Source organism: Tachyglossus aculeatus, chromosome 4 (assembly GCF_015852505.1).
Source record: "Tachyglossus aculeatus isolate mTacAcu1 chromosome 4, mTacAcu1.pri, whole genome shotgun sequence".
Lineage (NCBI taxonomy): Eukaryota > Metazoa > Chordata > Mammalia > Monotremata > Tachyglossidae > Tachyglossus > Tachyglossus aculeatus.
The window spans coordinates 125,817,534-125,839,985 of NC_052069.1; the positions used below are offsets into that span (position 1 = coordinate 125,817,534).

General features: G+C 49.6%; 1 protein-coding gene across 1 annotated transcript in view; it reads right to left on the reverse strand.

The window, feature by feature from the left end:
- RGS3 (regulator of G protein signaling 3) overlaps positions 1-12,334 on the reverse strand; it is a 159,916-nt gene extending 147,582 nt beyond the window's left edge. The window contains exons 1-3 of the mRNA XM_038745097.1: positions 12,264-12,334; positions 1,984-2,034; positions 1,209-1,267 (exon numbers count right to left, since the gene is read on the reverse strand). Coding sequence (XP_038601025.1) covers positions 1,209-1,247 — 39 coding nt within the window. The 5' untranslated portion in view covers positions 1,248-1,267; positions 1,984-2,034; positions 12,264-12,334. The remainder of the gene's footprint in view (positions 1-1,208; positions 1,268-1,983; positions 2,035-12,263) is intronic.
- Between the last annotated feature and the right edge of the window lie 10,118 nt (positions 12,335-22,452).

Consider the following 22,452-nt stretch of genomic DNA (forward strand, 5'->3'; position numbering starts at 1 on the left):
GCAGAGCACCACAGCCTCACCCTTAGGCCCAGAACTGATCATCCAGGGTGCAGACTAACCAGCTCTCATCATCTCCCCCACCTCCCTTCCGCTCTCTTTACCACCACAAGCACGGGGGCAGCAGGGTGGAAATGGAAATCACTCTAATCCTTGAGTGTGGCTCCACTGAGTGACTTGGTGGGAGAAGTAGAAATGTTTCATGGGGCAGGGAATGAGCCTAACAACTCTGTTATACTGTACTCTCCGAGTGCTTAGTACATTGCTCTGCCCACAGCTAAGTAGCATGGCATAGGAGTTAAGCATAGGCCTGGGAGTCCGTAGGTGTGGTTGTGGGCAAGTCACTTCACTTCTCTGTGCCTCAGTTACCTCATCTGTAAAACGGGGATTGAGAGTGTGACAGGGTCTGTGTCCAACCCAATTTGCTTGTATCCACCCCACAGCTTAGTACAGTGCCTGGCACATAGTAAGCGCTTAACAAATACCACTGTGATTGTTACTAGTAGTAATAATAGTAATAAATATGACTGATTGACTGATGGGAAACATTCTCCTCGGACTCTGCTGCTTTTTCCATTCCATCCTCCACCAGATCATTGAGATGGGCCAGGTTCTAGCTGGGAAAGGGGCTGGCTGTCCTAGGACAAGGCTGAGCACTTCCCTAGCAGTGACTAGGAGGCAGTGAGCACTGCACTGGGAAACAGGGCACCTGGGTTCTTATCTCAGCTCCTGTGAGACCTTGAGAAAGTCATTAGATATTTCTGGGCTTCAGTCTCTTCATCAGTAAAATGGAGATAAGATACCTGCTTTCCCTCCTTTAATTACGAACCTTGGGTGGGCTCTGATCCAACAGTCCAGATTATCTCCAGCTCTTTCACCCAACCCTCTGTCCCACTCCACTTATGTACATATCTATAAGTTATATATTATAAATTATTTTTATTAATGTCTGTCTCCCCTTCTAGACTGTAAGCTTCTTGTGGGCAGGGAGCATGTCTAAAACTCTGTTATAGCATACTCCCCCAAGCACTTAGTAGAGTGCTCTGCATACACTCAATAAATGCCATTGATTGCTTGATTAATGCATACCAAAACTAAAAGAACAGTCCCCCAAAAAAGACTCCAGTCCCCCTTTCCCAGTCCCAGCAACCCCTCCCAGTTCCAGCCCCACCCCACCCCTTTCGTGGTGCTGGCCCAGCCCCACTCCTCACCTTCACGTACACAGCACAGGGCTGAGGGCTTTCCTCCATTAGGTCTTTGGCTTCAATAACTAGAGGGAGAATTCAAAGTCATTATTGCTCCTCCTCATGATGTATGGGGAAGTTTGAGGGGTTGACGAAGCAGGGAAATAGGTGTTCTCCCTGTCTGGTGGCAGTGATGGGGGAAATGCCTGGTTTCCTGTCTCACCCACATCCCTTCTCTCACAGGAAGAGGAGAGAGTGGCCCTCAACAGTGCCAAGAGGCAGCAAGGAGGGAGTGTCAGGCTAGATTCGCCCTACTGCCCTACCCTGCTCAGAGCTGAAGCAGCATCAGCACATGTAAGCCAGGCACCTCCCCCACCCCCATCCTCACCAGGACAGGAGAATTCCCTCACTGAATGGAAGGAGCAGGTTTCGAGGGAGACTTCTTCCTTACCCAGAGAGCTAGAGGAGCATGGGAACAGGAGGGAGGAGGGAAGTGCCAGAGTCTCCCAGCTCAGTGGGGATGGGGAAGAAAGGGTCAGGACAGTGGGCCCAGGTGGAGCAATGGCAAGAGGCGGCCCCAACTAGGAAAGTCACCCGGACTGTGCGATGGCTACACACCCAGAACCGACACTTGCAGGCCAGTCTCGCTCATGGGAAATCAACACCTGCAACAGTAGGGCCCATCAAAGAGAGGGCAGCCTTCTAAGTGATGCTGGGTGACCCCAGCCCCCGGGTCAACCTGGACTGGAAGGGGGCACCGGTCATGCTCTGTCATGGGAATGGACCTAAAGCTCAGACTTACCGTGGAGAAGCAGAACTCTGCTCTGGGCTTCGATTGACAGCTTCAGCTGACCTAGGAGAAGAATGCAGGAGTCACCCCTGAGGCCACGGGTGGATGACATCCCTGACTATCAATCTCCCAGAATGCCCCAGGAGGTTTTTCAGCGATAAACCTTCACCACTGATGGCTTCACCCCAGCAGGCAGAACTGGAACTGGAACCCAGGTTTCCTGATTCCCAGAGCAGTGTTCTTTCTTCTGGACCAACAGCAGAGAATCTGGTACTCGGCACTCCGGTGATGTGTCAGGATATGCCAGCTCAGGCCATTCTACCCCCGGGGAAGCCCCAGGTTTGGGGTGCTCCATCCAGAAGACCTCAGCCCTTGTAGCAGCGGAGAGCCCCTTTCGGGCTCCAGGGGTGAGGAGCTCTGAAGCATAGCCCAGACCCCCTCTCAAAGCACCATCCAGCCTCTGCAGATTTCCGACTGACCAGCCAGCCCCCAGGGCCAGCCACCAGCTTCTCCTTCCTATGGGGTGGAGCAGCTGACATTTCCCACTGACCCTCGAGCTCAGAATACGGGAGGCAAGAAACTGGTTGGGGAGAAGAGGGACAGGGGCAGCTGGAAGCAGAGGCTCGTGATTGGGGTGCGGCTGAGAGGACCAAAGCAGGGGCACCACCTGAGCCCTCAGGGCTACCTGTCCCCACCTCATCCCCCTGGTGATCCTCTGGAGATGGGAGGAGGGTGAAAGGTAGAGAGAGCAGGGCCAGGAGAGCCTTCTCAAAGGTTGGTGCACGCAGCAAGCTCAAAAGCTCCTGGAGATGGTGAGAGATCAGTCCACCGGGCCGACAGCGCCACCTGGTGGTCTCCCCGAAAATGAACGCCTTCCCGGCTGAATCTGAGCCCGGGGCCCGCCTCCTGCCACCCACTTTGGCCACTTTTCTTCGCTGTCACAAAAGGAGCCGTTGGATTTGGCAAGCAGGAGGTCATTGGTGACCTTTGAGTGGGCAGTTCTGGTGGAGTGTAGGGGACGGAAGCCAGATTGGAGGGGGTCAAGGAGAGAGTTGGCATTGAGGAATTTGAGGCAGCAGGTGTCGCCGACTCATTCTAGGAGTTTGGAAAGGAATGGTAGGAAGGAGATAGGGTGATAACTAGAAGGGGAGGTGGGGTCAAGAGAGGGTTTTTTCTAGGATGGGGAGACGTGGGCATGTTTGAAGGCAGAGGGGAAGGAACCAGAGGAGAGTGAGCGGTTGAAGATAGAAGTTAAGGAGGGGAGGAGGGAAGGGGCGAGAGATTTCATAAGATGAGAGGGAATGGGTCTGAAGCACAGGTGGATGGAGTAGCACTTGAGAGCAGGGAGGAGATCTCATCTGAAGAGGAAGGATGCTCATTGTGGGCAGGGAACAAATCTACCAACTTCATTATACTGTACTCTCCAAGCTCTTAGTATAGTGCTCTGCGCACAGTAAGCGCTCAATAAATACAATTGATTGACAGGACTTTCGGGGGCCACTCTTAGCACTCAATCACAGCCTCTCTCCCTCCCTTCTCAGAGAAGAGAAGTGGTGCAGCCTAGGGGAAAGAACACAGGCCTGGGAGTCCAAGGACTTGGGTGCTAAACCCAGCTCCTTCGATTGCCTGCCTTGAGACTTTGGGCAAGTCATTTAAATTTTCAGTGCCTCATTTTCCTCATCTGTAAAATGGGGGTTCCATACCTGTTCTTCCTTCCCCTTAGACTGTAAGTGCCATGTGAGACAGGGACTGTGTCCAATCTGATTATGTTGGTTAAAACAGTGCTTGGCACATAGTAAGCATTTAATACAACTACTCTCAGGGTGAGGCTGGAGACTTGAAATCCAATGTCCCACAGGTGCCAGACCTCCTCAGTAAGGCCTTCCACTCCTCCCTGATCCTCACAGAGATCCGTGGGCCAAGACCCCCTCCTCCCATGCAACTGACTCCACTGATTGGCTGCGGTGCCACCCAGCCTGTACTGGTCAGGGACTTCACCTCTGATGATGACATTTCTAGACTGTGAACCTGTTGTTGGGTAGAGGTTGTCTCTATTTGTTGCCGAATTTTACTTTCCAAGTGCTTAGTGCTCTGAACACACTAAGCACTTGATAAATACGATTGAATGAATGAATTGCCACTGACATTCCCCTCTGATGGTAGCTCTCCAGCCTACCCATTCCAGGGCTCTGTTTCTGATGCGGGGCAAGGGAGAGTGCTTGGGGGAACTTTGTCGGTTGACCTGGGCAACCGTCATCTCCCCTGGCACTTGCAAGTCCAAACCCCAAGTCGTGGGATCCTCACTTAGTCAGTACACGCGCTGCCCCATGGGCTGGGGAGGGGCTGGTTAGGAAGAGCAGGACCCAAGGGAGATAGGAGAAGCTATGCCACTTCAAAGATTCACATAGCAGAGATGTTCATCACTCCATCTCCCAGAGTGCCTTGTTCTCTTGCCCAGCCTTTGCCCTCAGGGCTGGGCACGTGCTCAGCAAAGCCAAGGGCGCTCCTGGGTTTTGAGTCAAACCTGGGCAAGTGGCTAATTTTAATCCCATCTTTCAAGTTGGGGAGAAAGAAGGTCTTCCAGGGGACAAACAGCCCAGCAGTGACAAACAGTCCAACAGTGCTGAGTCTAGATATCTAGTTACTGAGGTTGATGCCAACCCAGACCTGGATCCGATCCCCTACAGCACCCCATTCAGTCTGCTACAAATCCAGCGTGTGCGTGTGCACGCACACACACACACTGTTTGACCTTAAAGGAGATGTCATGCGATGATGATACTCACTTCCAGGTGCCCACATGGCTGAAGTGCACAACATTCACACACAAATAGTGTCCACGGTTGTGGGTTTGCTGTTCTGAAGCACCCTTTGTTGTTCCGCTAGGAGATGGACTTTATTCCACAACTCCATTTTTGTCATCCTGTCGTATCACCTGGAGTCTGATAAATGATGGTGAGAGAACTGCCCGAGGAGTCAGAGGTGACTCAGATAAAGTCCAGTCACAGAGAGCGTTGGGCAGCACTCCAGCTCTGTAGTCCTTTAGTTTTTTGTTTGTTTTTTATTTGTTAAGCGCTCACTGTGTGACAGGCATTGTACAAGGCGCTACTGTAGATACAGGTGAATGAGGCTGGATATAGTCTATGTCCCACAGTCTTAATCCCCATTTTATAGCTGAGGTAACTGAGTCACAGAGAAGTTGACTTGCCTAAGGCCACAGGGCAGACAAGTGGCAGTGCCAGGATTCAAACCTAGGCCCTTCTGTCTCCCAGACCCGTGCTATATCTCGTAGGCCACGCTGCTTTAGTTGCCGCCAAATTCTGTTTAAAAGTCACCCAAAGGACGTGCAGGCCTTCTTGATTCTGCTCTCTACTTCCTTGTGTATTGTTGCCAGTGAGCTGCCTAGGGAACAGGTCTGGGGACAGCAGTTAGCTCTTTGTTGCCAATATAAGTCTTTGTTGTGCATATGGTTTCCCTGGTGCAGGCTGATGCACTGCTTCAGAAGTAAAGGTGCTGAACATTAAATGAAGCTAAAGCCTCATCCTGAATGGAGTGGGGTCACACCCCATGGCTTGTGCCTGGTGAAGAATTCTCCTAGACCAGTCCCGGACAGCACCCCAACACTCTGAAGTCCTAGGCAGTGAAGCAACCCCCGAGACCCACAGTATCTTGAAAGCAAAACTGTCCTAAGAATCTTGAGATCGATTACTGCATTGTTTCAAAGAGAAGACCACAGATGGTTCCAGTCCTTTCCAACTGGGTGCTCAAGGCCTGAACAGTAGATGCTAACCCCAAGAAGCTGGAAGCAGAAGGGAGGGAAGCAGGGCTCCGAGCAGGGGAGGCAGAGGGGTAGGGCAAGGAGGGTGTATGGCAGATCCCTGCCTTGAAAACTCTCGAATCCATGCCTCATCTGTAGAATATGGATCTGGGGAAGTCTGGTGTCATTAGTGGGGTTTTCCCATTCAGATAAAAATTGAGTTTTTCCACCATTTTGGGGTTTGCTTTAGTGTTCGCAGGAAGCCACTCTTTCCAGCAAGGGTTTCCATGGCCCTTTACTCCTTCCCAGAGTTCCCAATAGACAGCTAAGCCGGGGAGTTTGAGCTACAATCAACAGTATTTACTGAACATTCACTAAAGGCCTGGGAGTCAGAAGGTCATGGATTCTAATCCCGGCTCTGCCACTTGTCTGCTGTGAGACCCTGGGCAAGTCACTTCACTTCTCTGTGCCTCAGTAACCTCATCTGTAAAATGGGGATGGAGACTGGGAGCCCCATGTGGGCCTGGGACTGTGTTCAACCTGATTTACCTTGTATCTACCCAAGTGCTTAGAACAGTGCTTGGCACATAGGAAACTCTTAACAAATGCCATAATTATTATTCTGATGATCAGAGCACTGTACTAGCCCTTGTACTTGCACTACATAGCCTACACCAGGCCACTGGCTGGGATAATGAATAATTGTGGTACTTGTTGAGTGCTTGGGCCAAGCACTGTACTAAGTGCAGGGGAAGATAGAAAATAATCAGGTGAGACAGTTCCTGTCCTTCACTGGACTTCCAGTCTAAGGGGCTAGTCAGGCCTGCAGAGTAGTGAAATCATCTCAGTTTGATACTCGCAGCCAGGAACTCATCAGGAGTTCAGGGCAGGAGAAGTCCAAGAGTGGCCTCCAGCTGAGCCAGGGCCACCATGTGAGGGCTGGGGGACGCCGCGCCAATCCCTATCCCAACATTAGCCAGTTACTGCAGGAGCTCCAGCCATTCCAGAGTGGGAGCATGGAAAATGCCCAAGCCCTCCCACAACCCAGGTCCTACACAGATGCTGATCTGATGGTGACGATGCCGATGCCACCCAAGTGTGCCGCGTATGCTCCAGCAGACTTGGAATGGGCCATAGGTTGGAACCGGGAGAGGTCGGGCACAATGCTAAATTCCTGCCCACCCGGCTAGCAGATGCTAGCAGTCCTGAGTCAGGCGAGAGGCAAATTGAAGACAAAGAGGAGGTCACTGAGCCAATGCCTCCCTTTCATCCCTCTCCCCCAGGAAGACTGATCCCTCCTGAGCCACCCCAAAAAAGCAGGCCCCGAGCACTGGCTGCACATGTGAGTTCCCCGAGTTACCCAAGATGAGGGCAAAAATCAATTTGGATTCACAGGGCAGAACCGTTGGTTCAGCCCCCATCTGAGCCAACCTCCGGGGGACCCATAGCCCATTGGCGACCCAAGGCCCAACACTTCCTGGTCTGGTCCACCTGGTGAGAGGAAGGGAAGGAGAGCTGCCCCAAAGGCAGACTGATCAGCCCCCTCCCCCAACTTCACCCAAAGGACAGGAACGAAAATCCTGTTTCCACCCCCCAGTGCAGGCTCCAAGGGGCAAAAGGGGACCAGTCCTTGGGAACCAAGGAGGCTGATCCTCTCTGCCCTTTTATTCCCTTCCTACGACTGGAAGTAATAACACCCAGTTCCCCCAGCTCCCTACAGGAATCACTGGGAATTATCTGATTACCTGGAAGGTGCTTTGAACTGCTGATAAAAAGTGCTATGTATATGGTATTAATGTTATCTAATGGAGACAGCAGCTCTGCTTCCCACAGTCAGGCCCCTCGGACCCTGAGCACTGAGACGGTGTCACTCACCACCTCCTTCTGGGAAGGTGCAAAGAGCAGTGTACTTGGGAGGCTCCCAGCACCTGCCCAGATTTTCTCTGGGCAGGCTGACCCAGGCTCAAGCCCAGAAGGCTGGGCCTCCATGTCTTTGAGGAGTCAGGGGACTGACCAGGCAGGGAGCTTGGAAGAGGCAGAACAAATTACTCCAGCTCCTCACCAATACCAGGGGTCCCCAGCTGGTATTTCCACCACTGCCAATGGGAGGAGAAGAGACCCTGATCACCCTGCTACTCCTCCCCGAAGCCTCCCTGAGTTAGGTTTGGGTTTTCCCTCGGGGACTCCTCAAGCAGAGGGAGTTTAAGGAAGAGGCAGCAGCTGGGGGTCCCTTTCCTTTCTGGGATTTACCATATTTATTGAGCACTTCCTGGGTGCAGAGCACTGTACTAAGCGCTTGGGAGAGTACGATACAACAACAGACACGTTCCCTGCCCATAATGAGCTTATAGCCTAGAGCGGGGGAAATCTGGGTGGGTTGTGTCTTAAGGGAGCTCAACTCTGAAGCAGCATGGCTCAATGGAAAGAGCATGGGCTCGGGAGTCAGAGGTCGTGGGTTCTAATTCTGGCTCTGTCACTTGCCAGCTGTGTGACTTTGGGCAAGTCACTTAACTTCTCTGTGCCTCAGTTACTTCATCTGGAAAATGGGGATGAAGACTTTGGGACAATCTGATCACCATGTATCCTCCCCGGCGCTTAGAACAGTGCTTTGCACATAGTAAGCGCTTAACAAATGCCACTATTATTACCCAGGGAGCCAACCCCTCACTCAGACACCTTACTTCCACTAATATGTGGTATTTACTGAGTGCTTACTATGTGCAAAGCACTGTACTAAGTGCTTGAGAGACTGGATCTCTGCCTATGGGGAGCTTACAGACTTCAAGACTCAGCAGCCTGGACTTTGTCCAGAGGCAGACTACCCAAAGGGAATCCAAGCTCATGCTAGGAACGGGCTGTCCTATTTGCATTTCCCAGAAAGAGGCTGGAAGCAGTAGCCCCTCTGGCTTCCACTACTCATGAGCCACTATCCCACAGGCAGTTCACTACCAGCCTTGACCGGGAAGCTCCAGCCTGCGGAGTGGAGGCAGTCCCAGCTCTGGCCTCTTTGCAGGACTTCACAAGGTCATGCTGCATTGACTATCTCCCTAACAAGCCCCAGGAGTCTTGTTTCTCACTGGTAAGTGTCAAAACATCTAAGCTTTCATTTGTAGGTGCTGAGGGATGATGTCCCTGGTTTCTTTCCGAGGCTCATTAGTCAAGTGCAAAGCACTGGTGCTTTATCTCCACACAACAGGGAAATCTGGGCCCAGAACCTATGGGCCCAGATTTCCAAGGCTGGAGGCCGGAGAGAACTAGGGGGAGGAGGGAGAGAAGATTAACTAAGACAACTGTCTGTGTTCAATTCATTCATTGGTTTTGCTTTTAACATGGTATTCTTTCCTGTCTTTCCAGTTGCCAGTCCCTCTTCTTGTTAAATTGGGAGCCCTCCCTTAGGCCAGAAACTATGTCTAAATCAAAACCCATAATCAGTGCCTTGTACCTTTTCCGATCAGTGGTGCAGTATCTAGTACAGAGTGCTCAACAAATGCAATAAATAAATTTTATAATAATCATCAAGAGGTACTGCATGGCTCTCTCCTACCCCCTACTTACTCATTCACTCCCCTGGATACAAATACCACCTCTCTGGATGATTCCCAAATCTACATCTCCAGCCCTGATCTCTCTACCTCTCTGCAGTCTCACATTTCCTCTGACTACTTGGTTGCCCCACGACACCTCCAACTTAACATGTCTAAAATAGAATTTCTTTTCTTCCCACCCAAGCCCTGTACTCCCTTTCCCGTCACTGTAGACAGCTCCACCAACATTCCTGTCTCGCAAGCCTATAAGCTTGGTTATCCTTGACTCATCTCTCTCAATCAATCCACATTATATTAACTGTCACTAAATCCTGTAGGATCAACCTTCGCAACATCGCTAAAATCCACCCTTTCCTCTCTATCCAAACTGCTACCACGCTGCTCCAAGCATTTATCCTATCTCGCTTTGACTACCGAATCAGCCTCCTTGCTCACTTCCCTGCCTCCCGCCTCTCCCCACTCCACATTTCACACTGCTGCCAGGATCATTTTTCTACCAAAACGTTCAGTCCATGTTTTCCCACTTCTCCAGAACCTCCAGTGACTGCCCATCCACCTTCACAACAAATTCCTTACCATCAGCTTTAAAGCAGTCAGTCCCCTTGCCCCCTCCTGTCTCACCTCGTTACTCTCCTACTCCAACCCAGCCCACACACTTCGCTCCTCTAATGCCAACCTACTCATTGTACCCTGATCTCATCTATCTCGCTGCCAACTTCTCGCCTACATTCTGCCTCTGGCCTGGAATGTACTCCCTGTATTCCTTCTTCGTGTGGGACAGACAATTATTCTCTTCACCTTCAAAGGCCTAGTGCAAACATATCTCCTCCAAGAGGCCTTCCTTGACTAAGCACTCATTTCCTCTTTCCACTCCCTCCTGAGTCACCTTGATTTGCTCCCTTTATTCACCACCCCCTCAGCACTTTTGCATATATCCGTAATTTATTTCTTTTTAATGGCTGTCGCCCCCTCTAGACTGGGAGCTTGTTTTGGGCAGGGAATATGTCTACCAATTCTGTTCTATTGCACTCTCCCAAGCACTTAGTACACTGCTCTGCACACAGTAAGTACTCAATAAATAGGATTGATCAACTCAATGGGCTCATTCAGTTCAGCGTGATGGCAGAGAAAACTTTCTCCAACCATGCAGCATGTCCTACACACACAATCCCAAATCAGGGGGACCACTGGGTTGGGTACAGCTAGGACCCATCATGTTACACTGGGGAATATCACAAATCTGCCTCATCAGCCCTGGTTGAGTCCGTCCCAAGAACTGAATTGGTCTAACAGGAAGGAGGGTGAGCACCCCTTGTTGCTCCTGCTGCTCTTCTCCCTACCAAGCACCACAGTACACTACCAACACCACTGTAGCAGCTGGACCTTGGCCCTCTCAATTACTCGGCCCTCAGGGCACCCATGGAGCCAGAGGGATTGGCCGCAGCTTCTGAGCCTTTAAACCCAGACAGCACCTGTATGCCAGTTCCTGCCAGGCAGGAGGCCCAGGCTGCAGTGTGGAGCAGAGACACTGGAGAGACCCTCACCCTCTCTCCCTGGGCCAGTGACCTGACTCGTGGGGAACAGCTCCCAAAGGCAGGACCAAGATCACCCCAACACCCCTGGGCTCCTGTGCGTGTCAGTCCCTGACCCAGGAGCTAACACAGAACTGCCCAAGCAAGTCAGGTGAATGCTGCGCCCATCTATTGAGAAGCAGCGTGGCTCAGTGGAAAGAGCATGGGCTTTGGAGTCAGAAGTCATGGGTTCGAATCCCTGCTCCACCACGTCTGCCGTGTGACCTTGGGCAAGTCACTAGGCCTTCCCAGATTGAGCCCCTTCCTTCCTCTCCCCTTTCTCATCAGGATTAGAAACCACAACCTCTGACTCCCAAACCCGTGCTCTTTCCATTAAGCCACGCTGCTACTAAGCACCTGTGTCCATACCCCCTAAGCACTTGGCTACTCCTCCCGCCCTCACAGCATTTACGAGACTATCCCTAAAACCCAGCTGCTTCCCCTAACTTGTAATTTCTGTAAGCGCCCAGCACCCAAATGCTTAGTGCGGTGCTCTACACACTCAAGTCAGAACTGTGCTCGGCACATAGTAAGCGCTTAACAAATACCATCATTATTAGAGAAACAGCGTGGCTCAGGGGAAAGAGCACAGGCTTGGGAGTCAGAGGTCATGGGTACGAATCGTGACTCGGCCACTTGTCGGCTGTGTGACTTTGGGCAAGTCACTAAATCAATCAATCAATCGTATTTATTGAGCGCTTACTGTGTGCAGAACACTGTACTAAGCGCTTGGGAAGTACAAGCTGGCAACATATAGAGACAGTCCCTACCCAACAGTGGGCTCACAGTCTAGAAGGGGGAGACAGAGAACAAAACCAAACATACTAACAAAATAAAATAAATAGAATAGTTAGGTACAAGTAAAATAAATAGAGTAATAAATATGTACAAACATATATACAGGTGCTGTGGGGAAGGGAAGGAGGGAAGATGGGGGGGATGGAGAGGGGGTCGAGGGGGAGAGGAAGGAAGGGGCTCAATCTGGTAAGGCTTCCTGGAGGAGATGAGCTCTCAGTAGGGCCTTGAAGGGAGAAAGAGAGCTAGCTTGGCGGATGGGCAGAGGGAGGGCATTCCAGGACCGGGGGAGGACGTGGGCCTCTCCGAGCCTCAGTTCCCTCATGTGTAAAATGGGGATTAAGAATGTGAGCCCCCCGTGGGACAACCTGATCTCCCTGTAACCTCCCCAGCGCTTGGAACAGTGCTTTGCACATAGTAAGCGCTTAATACATGCTATTATTATTGTTATTATTATTACTAATAAGGACCAGGTTAACACGGATACCCTCCCACCGCCCCTCGAAGATGCACTGATAAGCGCAGACACACTCACTCTCACCTGCAAATTCACACACACACACACACACACAGAGCCCTGCCTGTTTCCCAGCCTTTCGGGATTTCAGGTGGCCCGGGACTCACCAAAGGTGGCGAGGTAGAAAGGGGCGTCCCCGCGGACTTGCTGGCCGCAGAGGGAGCGGCGACGGGCACGGTGGGGCCCCATGGCAGGCCGGCCTGCGTTTGGCCGCCCCCGCCGTGACCCCTCCGGTCGGCGGCCGGCGGTGGGGGCGTGTCCTGGGGCGGGGCCCGAGGCCGCTGCGCAACCGCCATTGGTTGGAACGGGAGCCGCGCCCGCCCCTGATTGGTCGGAGCGGGTTTGAATGAGATTTGTCCTGGAGAGATTCCGCACCGCCCCTCCGCCCCTTTCCCCGCCCCAGCCACGCCCCCTCAGACCCTGGACACGCCCCTTCCCCCACGCCTCTGCCCACGCCCCTTCGTCCTGACCACGCCCCTCGTGCCTTGCCACGCCCCTCCGCCCTCTGGACACGCCCCTTTCCCGCCTCTAGTCACACCACCCGGGCCTAGCCACGCCCTTCAAATCCCGGCCACACCCCTTTCCCCGCCTCGAGCCACACCATTTATTCAATCAATCAATCAATCAATCAATCAATCAATCAATCGTATTTATTGAGCGCTTACTATGTGCAGAGCACTGTACTAAGCGCTTGGGAAGTACAAATTGGCATCACATAGAGACAGTCCCTACCCAACAGTGGGCTCACAGTCTAAAAGGGGGAGACAGAGAACAGAACCAAACATACCAACAAAATAAAATAAGTAGGATAGAAATGTACAAGTAAAATAAATAAATAAATAAATAGAGTAATAAATATGTACAGACATATATGAGAACAGAGACAATCATATATGAGAACAGAACAATCAATCAATCAATCAATCAATCGTATTTATTGAGCACTTACCGTGTGCAGAGCACTGTACTAAGCGCTTGGGAAGTACAAGTAGAGAAGCAGCGTGGCTCACTGGAAAGAGCCCGGGCTTTGGAGTCAGAGGTCATGGGTTCAAATCCCGGCTCCGCCAACTGTCAGCTGTGGGACTTTGGGCAAGTCACTTCACTTCTCTGAGCCTCAGTTCCCTCATCTGTAAAATGGGGATTAAAACTGTGAGCCCCCCCGGGGGACAACCTGATCACCCTGTCACCTCCCCAGCGCCTAGAACAGTACTTCGCACATGGTAAGCGCTTAATCAATCAATCAATCAATCGTATTTATTGAGCGCTTACTATGTGCAGAGCACTGTACTAAGCGCTTGGGAAGTACAAATTGGCAACATATAGAGACAGTCCCTACCCAACAGTGGGCTCACAGTCTAAAAGGGGGAGACAGAGAACAAAACCAAACATACTAATAAAATAAAATAAATAGAATAGATATGTACAAGTAAAATAAATAAATAAATAAATAGAGTAATAAATACCATCATTATTATTATTACAAGTTGGCAACATATAGAGACAGTCCCCACCCAACAGTGGGCTCACAGTCTAGAAGGGGGAGACAGAGAACAAAACCAAACATATTAACAAATTAAAATAAATAGAATAGAGAGGTACAAGTAAAATAAATAAATAAATAGAGTAACAAATATGTACAGACATATATACATATATACAGGTGCTGTGGGGAAGGGAAGGAGGTTAGATGCGGGGGGATGGAGGGGGGACGAGGGAGAGAGGAAGGAGGGGGCTCAGTCTGGGAAGGCCTCCTGGAGGAGGTGAGCTCTCAGTAGGACCTTGAAGGGAGGAAGAGAGCTAGCTTGGCAGATGGGCAGAGGGAGGGCATTCCGGGCCAGGGGGATGACGTGGGCCGGGGGTCGACGGTGGGACAGGCGAGAACGAGGCACGGTGAGGAGATTAGCCAATTTGTACTTCCCAAGCGCTTAGTACAGTGCTCTGCACACAGTAAGCGCTCAATAAATACTATTGACTGATTAGTGGCAGAGGAGCGGAGGGTGCAGGCTGGGCTATAGAAGGAGAGAAGGGAGGTGAGGTAGGAGGGGGCGAAGTGATGGAGAGCCTTGAAGCAGAGGGTGAGGAGTTTCTGTCTGATGCGCAGATTGATTGGTAACCACTGAAGATTATCATTCATTCATTCAGTCAGTCAGTCAGTCGCATTTATTGAGCGCTTACTGTGTGCAGAGCACTGTACAAAGCACTTGGGAAGTACAAGTTGGCAACATATAGAGATGGTCCCTACCCCACGGCGGGCTCACAGTCTAGAAGGGGGAGGCAGACAACAAAACACAACATATTAACAAAATGAAATAGAATAAATATGCACAAGTAAAATAGATAAATGAAGAAATAAAGACTTAGCCACGCCCTGCAAATCCCGGCCACGCCCCTTTCCCCGCCTCTAGCCACGCCACTCAAACCTAGCCATGCCCTTCAAATCCTGGCCAATCAATCAATTAATCAGTCAATCTTATTCATTCATCATCATCATCAACCGTATTTATTGAGCGCTTACTATGTGCACAGCACTGTACTAAGTGCTTGGGAAGTACAAATTGGCAACATATAGAGACAGTCCCTACCCAACAGTGGGCTCACAGTCTAAAAGGGGGAGACAGAGAACAAAACCAAACATACTAACAAAATAAAATAAATAGAATAGAAATATACAAACAAAATAAATAAATAAATAAATAAATAAATAAATAAATAGAGTAATAAATATGTACAAACATATATACATATATACAGGTGCTGTGGGGAAGGGAAGGAGGTAAGATGAGGGGATGGAGAGGGGGACGAGGGGGATAGGAAGGAAGGGGCTCAGTCTGGGAAGGCCTCCTGGAGGAGGTGAGCTCTCAGCACGTCCTTGAAGGGAGGAAGAGAGCTAGCTTGGCGGATGGGCAGAGGGAGGGCATTCCAGGCCCGGGGGATGATGTGGGCCGGGGGTCGATGGTGGAACAGGCGAGAGGGAGGTATGGCAAGGAGATTAGCGGCAGAGGAGCGGAGGGTGCGGGCTGCGCTGTAGAAGGAGAGAAAGGAGGTGAGGTAGGAGGGGGTGAGGTGATGGAGAGCCTTGAAGCCCAGGGTGAGGAGTTTCTGCCTGATGCGCAGATTGATTGGTAGCCACTGGAGATTTTTGAGGAGGGGAGTGATATGCCCAGAGCGTTTCTGGACAAAAATAATCCGGGCAGCAGCATGAAGTATGGATTGAAGTGGAGAGAGACACGAGGATGGGAGATCAGAGAGAAGGCTGATGCAGTAGTCCAGATGGGATAGGATGAGAGCTTGAATGAGCAGGGTAGCGGTTGGGATGGAGAGGAAAGGGCGGATCTTGGCAATGTTGTGGAGCTGAGACTGGCAGGTTTTGGTCACGGCTTGGATGTGAGGGGTGAATGAGAGAGCGGAGTCGAGGATGACACCAAGGTTGCGGGCTTGTGAAACGGGAAGGATGGTAGTGCCGTCAACAGAGATGGGAAAGTCAGGGAGAGGGCAGGGTTTGGGAGGGAAGACAAGGAGTTCAGTCTTGGACATGTTGAGCTTTAGGTGGCAGGCAGACATCCAAATGGAGATGTACTGAAGGCAGGAGAAGATGCGAGCCTGGAGAGAGGGGGAGAGAGCAGGGGCAGAGATGTAGATCTGGGTGTCATCAGCGTAGAGATGATAGTTGAAGCCGTGGGAGCGAATGAGGTCACCAAGGGAGTGCGTGTAGATCGAGAACAGAAGGGGACCAAGCACTGAACCTTGGGGAACCCCCAAAGTAAGAGGACGGGAGGGGAAGGAGGAGCCTGCAAAAGAGACTGAGAAAGAACGACCGGAGAGGTAAGAGGAGAACCAGGAGAGGATGGAGTCTGTGAAGCCAAGGTCAGATAGCGTGTTGAGAAGAAGGGGGTGGTCCACAGTGTCAAAGGCAGCTGAGAGGTCGAGGAGGATTAGGACAGAGTATGAGCCGTTGGATTTGGCAAGCAGGAGGTCATTGGTGACCTTTGAGAGGGCAGTTTCCGTGGAATGTAGGGGACGGAGGCCAGACTGGAGGGGGTCGAGGAGAGAGTTGTTGTTGAGGAATTCTAGGAAGCGAGTGAGTGTAGACAACTTGTTCAAGGAGTTTGGAAAGGAATGGTAGGAGGGATATGGGGCGATAACTAGAAGGTGAGGTGGGGTCAAGAGAGGGTTTTTTTAGGATGGGAGAGACATGGGAATGTTTGAAGGCAGAGGGGAAGGAACCAGAGGAGAGTGAGCGGTTGAAGATGGAAGTTAAGGAGGGGAGAAGGGATGGAGCGAGAGATTTCATGAGATGAGAGGGAATGGGGTCAGAAGCACAGGTGGCCGGAGTAGCACTTGAGAGGAGGGAGGAGAGCTCCTCTGAGGATACTGCTGGGAAGGATGGGAGAGTAGCAGAGAGTGTTGAGAGCAGGGGGGGATGGAGAAAGGGGGGAAGAGACTTTGGGGAGGTCGGACCTGATGGATTTAATTTTGTTAATGAAGTAGGAGGCCAGATCGTTGGGGGTGAGGGAAGGAGGAGGGGGAGGAACCGGGGGCCTGAGAAGGGAGTTGAGTGTACGGAAGAGCTGGAGGGGGTGATGGGCATGGGTGTCAATAAGGGAGGCAGAGCACTGTACCAAGCGCTTGGGAAGTACAAGTTGGCAACATATAGAGACAGTCCCTACCCAACAGTGGGCTCACAGTCTAAAAGGGGGAGACAGAGAACAAAACCAAACATACTAACAAAATAAAATAAATAGAATAGATATGTACAAGTAAAATAAATAAATAAATAAATAGAGTAATAAATATGTACAAACATATATACATATATACAGGTGCTGTACTCAATCGTATTTATTAATAATAATAATAATGGCATTTATTAAGCACTTCCTATGTGCAAAGCACTGTTCTAAGCGCCGGGGAGGTTACAGGGTGATGAGGTTGTCCCTCAAGGGACTCGCAGTCTTAATCCCCGTTTTACAGATGAGGTAACTGAGGCACAGAGAAGTTAACCCCTTGCCACCTCTAGCCATGTCACTCCGACCAAATCATACCCTTCACGACCTGGCCACGCCCATTTTCCCGCCCCTAGCCACGCCCCTCGGACCCTAGCCACGCCCCTCCTTCATTCATTCAATCATATTTATTCATTCAATCGTATTTATTGAGCGCTTACTGTGTGCAAAGCATTGTACTAAGCGCTTGGGAAGTACAAGTCGGCAACATACAGAGGCGGTCCCTACTCCACTACCGGCTCACAATCTAGAAGGGAGAGACAGACAACAAAACATGTAGACAGGTTTCAAAATCGTCGGAACAAGGAGAATTATAGGTATATGCACGTCATTAACAAAATAAATAGAATAGTAAATATGTATGCTGTCCACAGCGAACTTGACATGACTGACTCCATTTTGTGTATGCTGACAGTAACCCTCCATTTTGTGCAGGCTGAGAGAACAACTCCTTTTTGTATTGTCTGCAACAGATGCCTTTAAGGCAATTAACAAGTAACACTTATATATGTAAGGTCGTAGGTCGGATGACATCCTGACAACATAAGATAACAGAATTTAGGACTACATCCTGACTAGACAGTGACAACAGAAGATAACAGAATTTAGGATGACATCCTGACAAGACAGTAACAACAGAAGATAACGGAATTTACACACCTATTTATACAAGGCCATAAGCCTGATAACAACCTTAACAAGGCAGTAAAATCATAGAATTTACATTCATCCTGTCGTCCTAATTGGATTCCTGAAATTCCTTAATGCTCCCTCCCATGTTGCTGTGACTCAATAAAAGACACAGTGAGAATGGGATCGGGGCTGCTTGTCACTCGTACCTCTCCCGGGAGGTGAACGGGCAGGTAGCCACTTTCCTTCTTTACTGCTCTATCTGAACTCATGTCTCCGAGTCATTTTTCCTATCTGCGTCACCACCCTGAGTACAAGAACCCTGCGGCCGATTTACACCGATTAACCTATTTTGCACCCTACTTGTCGATGACAATGTACAAGTACAATAAATAGAGTAATAACACTGTTCAAATATATACAAGTGCTGTACGGAGGGAAAGGAGGTAGGATTGGGGGGATGGGGAGGAGGAGAGGAAAAGCCCACTGTTGAGTAGGGACCATCTCTATATGTTGCCAACTTGTACTTCTCAAATGCTTAGTACAGTGCTCTGCACACAGTAAGTGCTCAATAAATATGATTGATTGATTGATTGATTGATTGAAAAAGGGGGCTTAGTCTGGGAAGGCCTCCTGCCCGAGCCACGCCCATTTCCCCGCCCCCTGGCCTCAACCCTCTGCGCTAGCCATGCCCCTCCGACCTTTGCCATGCCCCTCAGACCCTGGCCGCTCCCCAGTAATAACAATAATAGTATTTGTTAAGCCCTTACTATGTGCCAAACACTGTTCTAAGCGCTCGGATAGATGCAAGGTGGTCAGGTTGCCCCACTTGGGGCTCACAGCCTTAATCCCCATTTTCCAGAAGAGGTAACTGAGGCACAGAGAAGTTAAGCGGCTTACCTAAGGCCACACAGCAGACAGGTGGCAGTCAGGATTAGAACCCACCACCCCTGACTCCTAAGCCTGTGTTCTTTCCACTAAGCCATGATGCTTAGCCACACCCCCGGCACCTGTCACTCACAGAGCTGGAGAAGGGGCTAGAGGGGCTCTGCAGGGTCTGGGTGGCTGGCCAGGCTACCTTAGGGGTGGCCAAGGGCCAAAGACCTGCAGCCAACCTGATGCTTTTTTTTGTAGTATTTGTTAAGTGCATAACACTCATAATCATAATTGTAGGATTTGTTACGCACTTACCATGTGCCAAGCACTGTTCTAAGCCCTGGGGTAGATACAAGGTAATCAGGTCATTCATTTGATCGCATTTACTGAGCACTTACTGTGTGCAGAGCACTGTATTAAGGGCTTGGGAGTGTGCATGTAACAATAAACGGGGACATTCCCTGCCCACAAAACATACAGTCTGGAAGCTACAGTGTAGTCTAGTCTAAAGTCTACATTCTAGACTAGAGGCTAGTCTACAACTAGACTGTAGGTCAGACACAGTCCACGTCCCACATGGGGCTCACAGCCTTAATTCCCATTTTACAGATAAGGTAACTGAGGCCCAGAGAGGTGAAGTGACTTGCCCAAGGTCACACAGCAGATAAGTGGCTGAGCCGGGAAGAGAACTCACGTTCTCTGACTTCTGCCCCTGCTCTTTCCACTAGACCACTCTGCTAAGTGTCAAACGTTGTTCTAAACTTTGGGGTAATAATAATAATTATTATTGTTATTGTATTTGTTAAGCACTTACTATGTGTCAGGCACTGTACTAAGCACTGGGGTGGATACAAACAAATGGGGTTGGATGCAGTCCCTACCCCGTGAGGGGCTCACAGTCTCAATCCCCGTTTTACAGATGAGGTAACTGAGACAGAGAAGTGAAGTGACTTGACCGAGGTCACACAGCAGACAACTTTTGGAGCTGGGATTAGAACCCATGTACAGATTAACTATACACTCCTTATTGTACTCTCCCAAGCACTTAGTACAGTGCTCTTCACACAGAAAGCACTTAATAAATATGATTGATTGACTGATTGCTGAGCACTGCATTGGTTGCCTACTGTATGCATAGCATTATACAGGGCAACTTCCATGTGCAGAGCACTGAACTGGGTGTCTACCCTGTGTAGAGCACAGAATTGGGTGCCTACTTTGTGCCAAGCATTTTATTGGTCACTTATTGTTGTTGAGCACTCTTCTAATCATAATAATAATAATAACAATTGTGATTTTTGGTAGTGCTTACTATGTGCCAAACTACACACACGGTCACGGTGTAGATCCAAGATAATTGGGTCAGACACAGTCCCTATCCCATTCAGGGCTTACAATCTAATAAGGAGACTTTAGATAGAGATTGAGAAGGAGATTTTCCGATTTTACAGATGAGGAAATTGAGGCCCAGAGAAGTCCACTGGCCAAAGTCAAGCAACAGACTGAGCCCCTTCTTTCCTCGCCTCCTCCCCATCCCCCCCCCCACCTCCTTCCCCTTCCCACAGCACCTGTATATACGTTTGTACAGATTTATTACTCTGTTTATTTTACTTGTACATATTTACTATTCTATTTATTTTGTTAATGATGGGCATCTAGCTTTAATTCTATTTGTTCTGACTACTTGACATCTGTCCACATGTTTTGTTTTGTTGTCTGTCTCCCCCTTCTAGACTGTGAGCCTGTTGTTGGGTAGGGACCATCTTTCTATGTTGCCAACTTGTACTTCCCAAGCACTTAGTCCAGTGCTCTGCACACAGTAAGTGCTCAATAAATGAATGAATGAATGAATGGCAGAGTTGGGATTAGAACATAGGTCTCCTGACTCTCAGGCCCTAGGTGCTTCATTTCATTCATTAATTAATTCATTCATTCAATCATATTTATTGGGCGCTTACTGTGTGCAGAGCACTGTACTAAGTGCTTGGAAAGTACAAGATGGCAACATATAGAGATGGTCCTTACCCAACAATGGGCTTACAGTCTGGAAGGGGGAGACAGACAACAAAACAAAAACAAAGCATGTATACAGGTGCTACACCACACTGCTTCGGGGGGCTTTCTTTACTGAGAACTGCATGAAGGTTCAGGGTGATCATTTGGATGAAGTTCCTGGCCCCCAGCAGACTCTCAGCTTCCCTTTTTTCCTGAAGCCTGGGCTCACGGAGAACAAACCCTGACCTGACTGCTGCCTGCCAGGCTGATTCATTCATTCATTCAATCATATTTATTGAGTGCTTACTGTGTGCAGAGCACTGTACTAAGCACTTGGGAAGTACAAGTTGGCAACATATAGAGATGGTCCCTACCCAACAGTGGGCTCAGGCTGATCTCCTGGTTATGTTGTTCTCCCAGTGCCCTTCGCTGGTTCTTTAACAGCCTCCCCTGAGCCCACCCAGAGCCACATGGGCTGATGCTCAGGATAAACATGGCTACAGTTGGCTGGACCCCAGATGGGGAACAGGTCTACACAGGGTCCAGACAGTCAGCTTCGTTTGCTTGTAAGCAACTTCTCCCCCTTCAGCTGAGATTGTGAGCTCCCTGAGGGTCAGCAACTCTGTCTGATCGGATTTTTGCGTATCCCCTAGTGCTTGGGACAGTTCTGGTTACACAGTAATCCCTTAATAAATATCATTATTATCATTTTTTATTATTATACCATTCATAATGATGATAATGATGACAGCGTGGCTCAGTGGAAAGAGCACGGGCTTTGGAGTCAGAGGTCGTGGGTTCAAATCCCGGCTCCGCCAATTATCAGCTGTGTGACTTTGGGCAAGTCACTTAACTTCTCTGTGCCTCAGTGACCTCATCTGTAAAATGGGGATTAAGACTGTGAGGCCCCTGTGGGACAACCTGATCACCTTGTGACCTCCCCGGCGCTTAGAACAGTGCTTTGCACATAGCAAGCGCTTGACAAATGCCATTATTATTATTATTATAACGATGGTATTTGTTAGGGCGCTAGGCACTGTTGGACACCGTCCTTGTCCTACATGGAGCTCACAGTCTAGCTATGAGGGAGTAGGATTTAATCTCCTTTTTACAGATGAGGAAACTGAGGCATAGCAAAGTTAAGTGACTTGGCCAGGTCATATAGCAGAAGGGTGGAAGAGCCTGGATTAGAACCTAGGTCATCTGAAACCCAGGACCTTGCTCTTTCCACCAGGACAGGCTGATTAACAATTCTACTACTGTTACTACTACTGCTACTTCAAATGCCGTTAAGTCGTTTCTGATTCATAACGACTTTATGGTATGAATCCATAGAGTTTTCTAAGTAAAAAAAAAACAACAAAAGTGGTTTACCACTGCTTCTTCTGCACAGTAAAAACTTAAGTCTCTGTTGTTATCTTTGATCAACATTTTGATCACATAGTCATCCACGTTTGACCCTTTCCTGTGCTGCTGCCACCCAGCACAGGTGAATCAACTTTGTCTGAAGCTACCATTCCAAAATTGGTAACCATGGAGAAAGAATATCTCTCCATGGCATAGATCTAAGCTTCACTGGGGTACGCAAACTCTCCTGCCATAGTAAGGTGCTGATTCATAGGAGAGACTACTACTATTAATAATAGCAACAATAATCATAATCATAATTCCATTCTTTTGCTCCCCATGCTTCATTTCTCCCTCCCTGCCAACCTCTTACTTACCATCAAGCTCCAACACTTGTATCTCGGTCCCATTGCTGTTGATGTGGGTGTAAAGCATAAGGTACTCA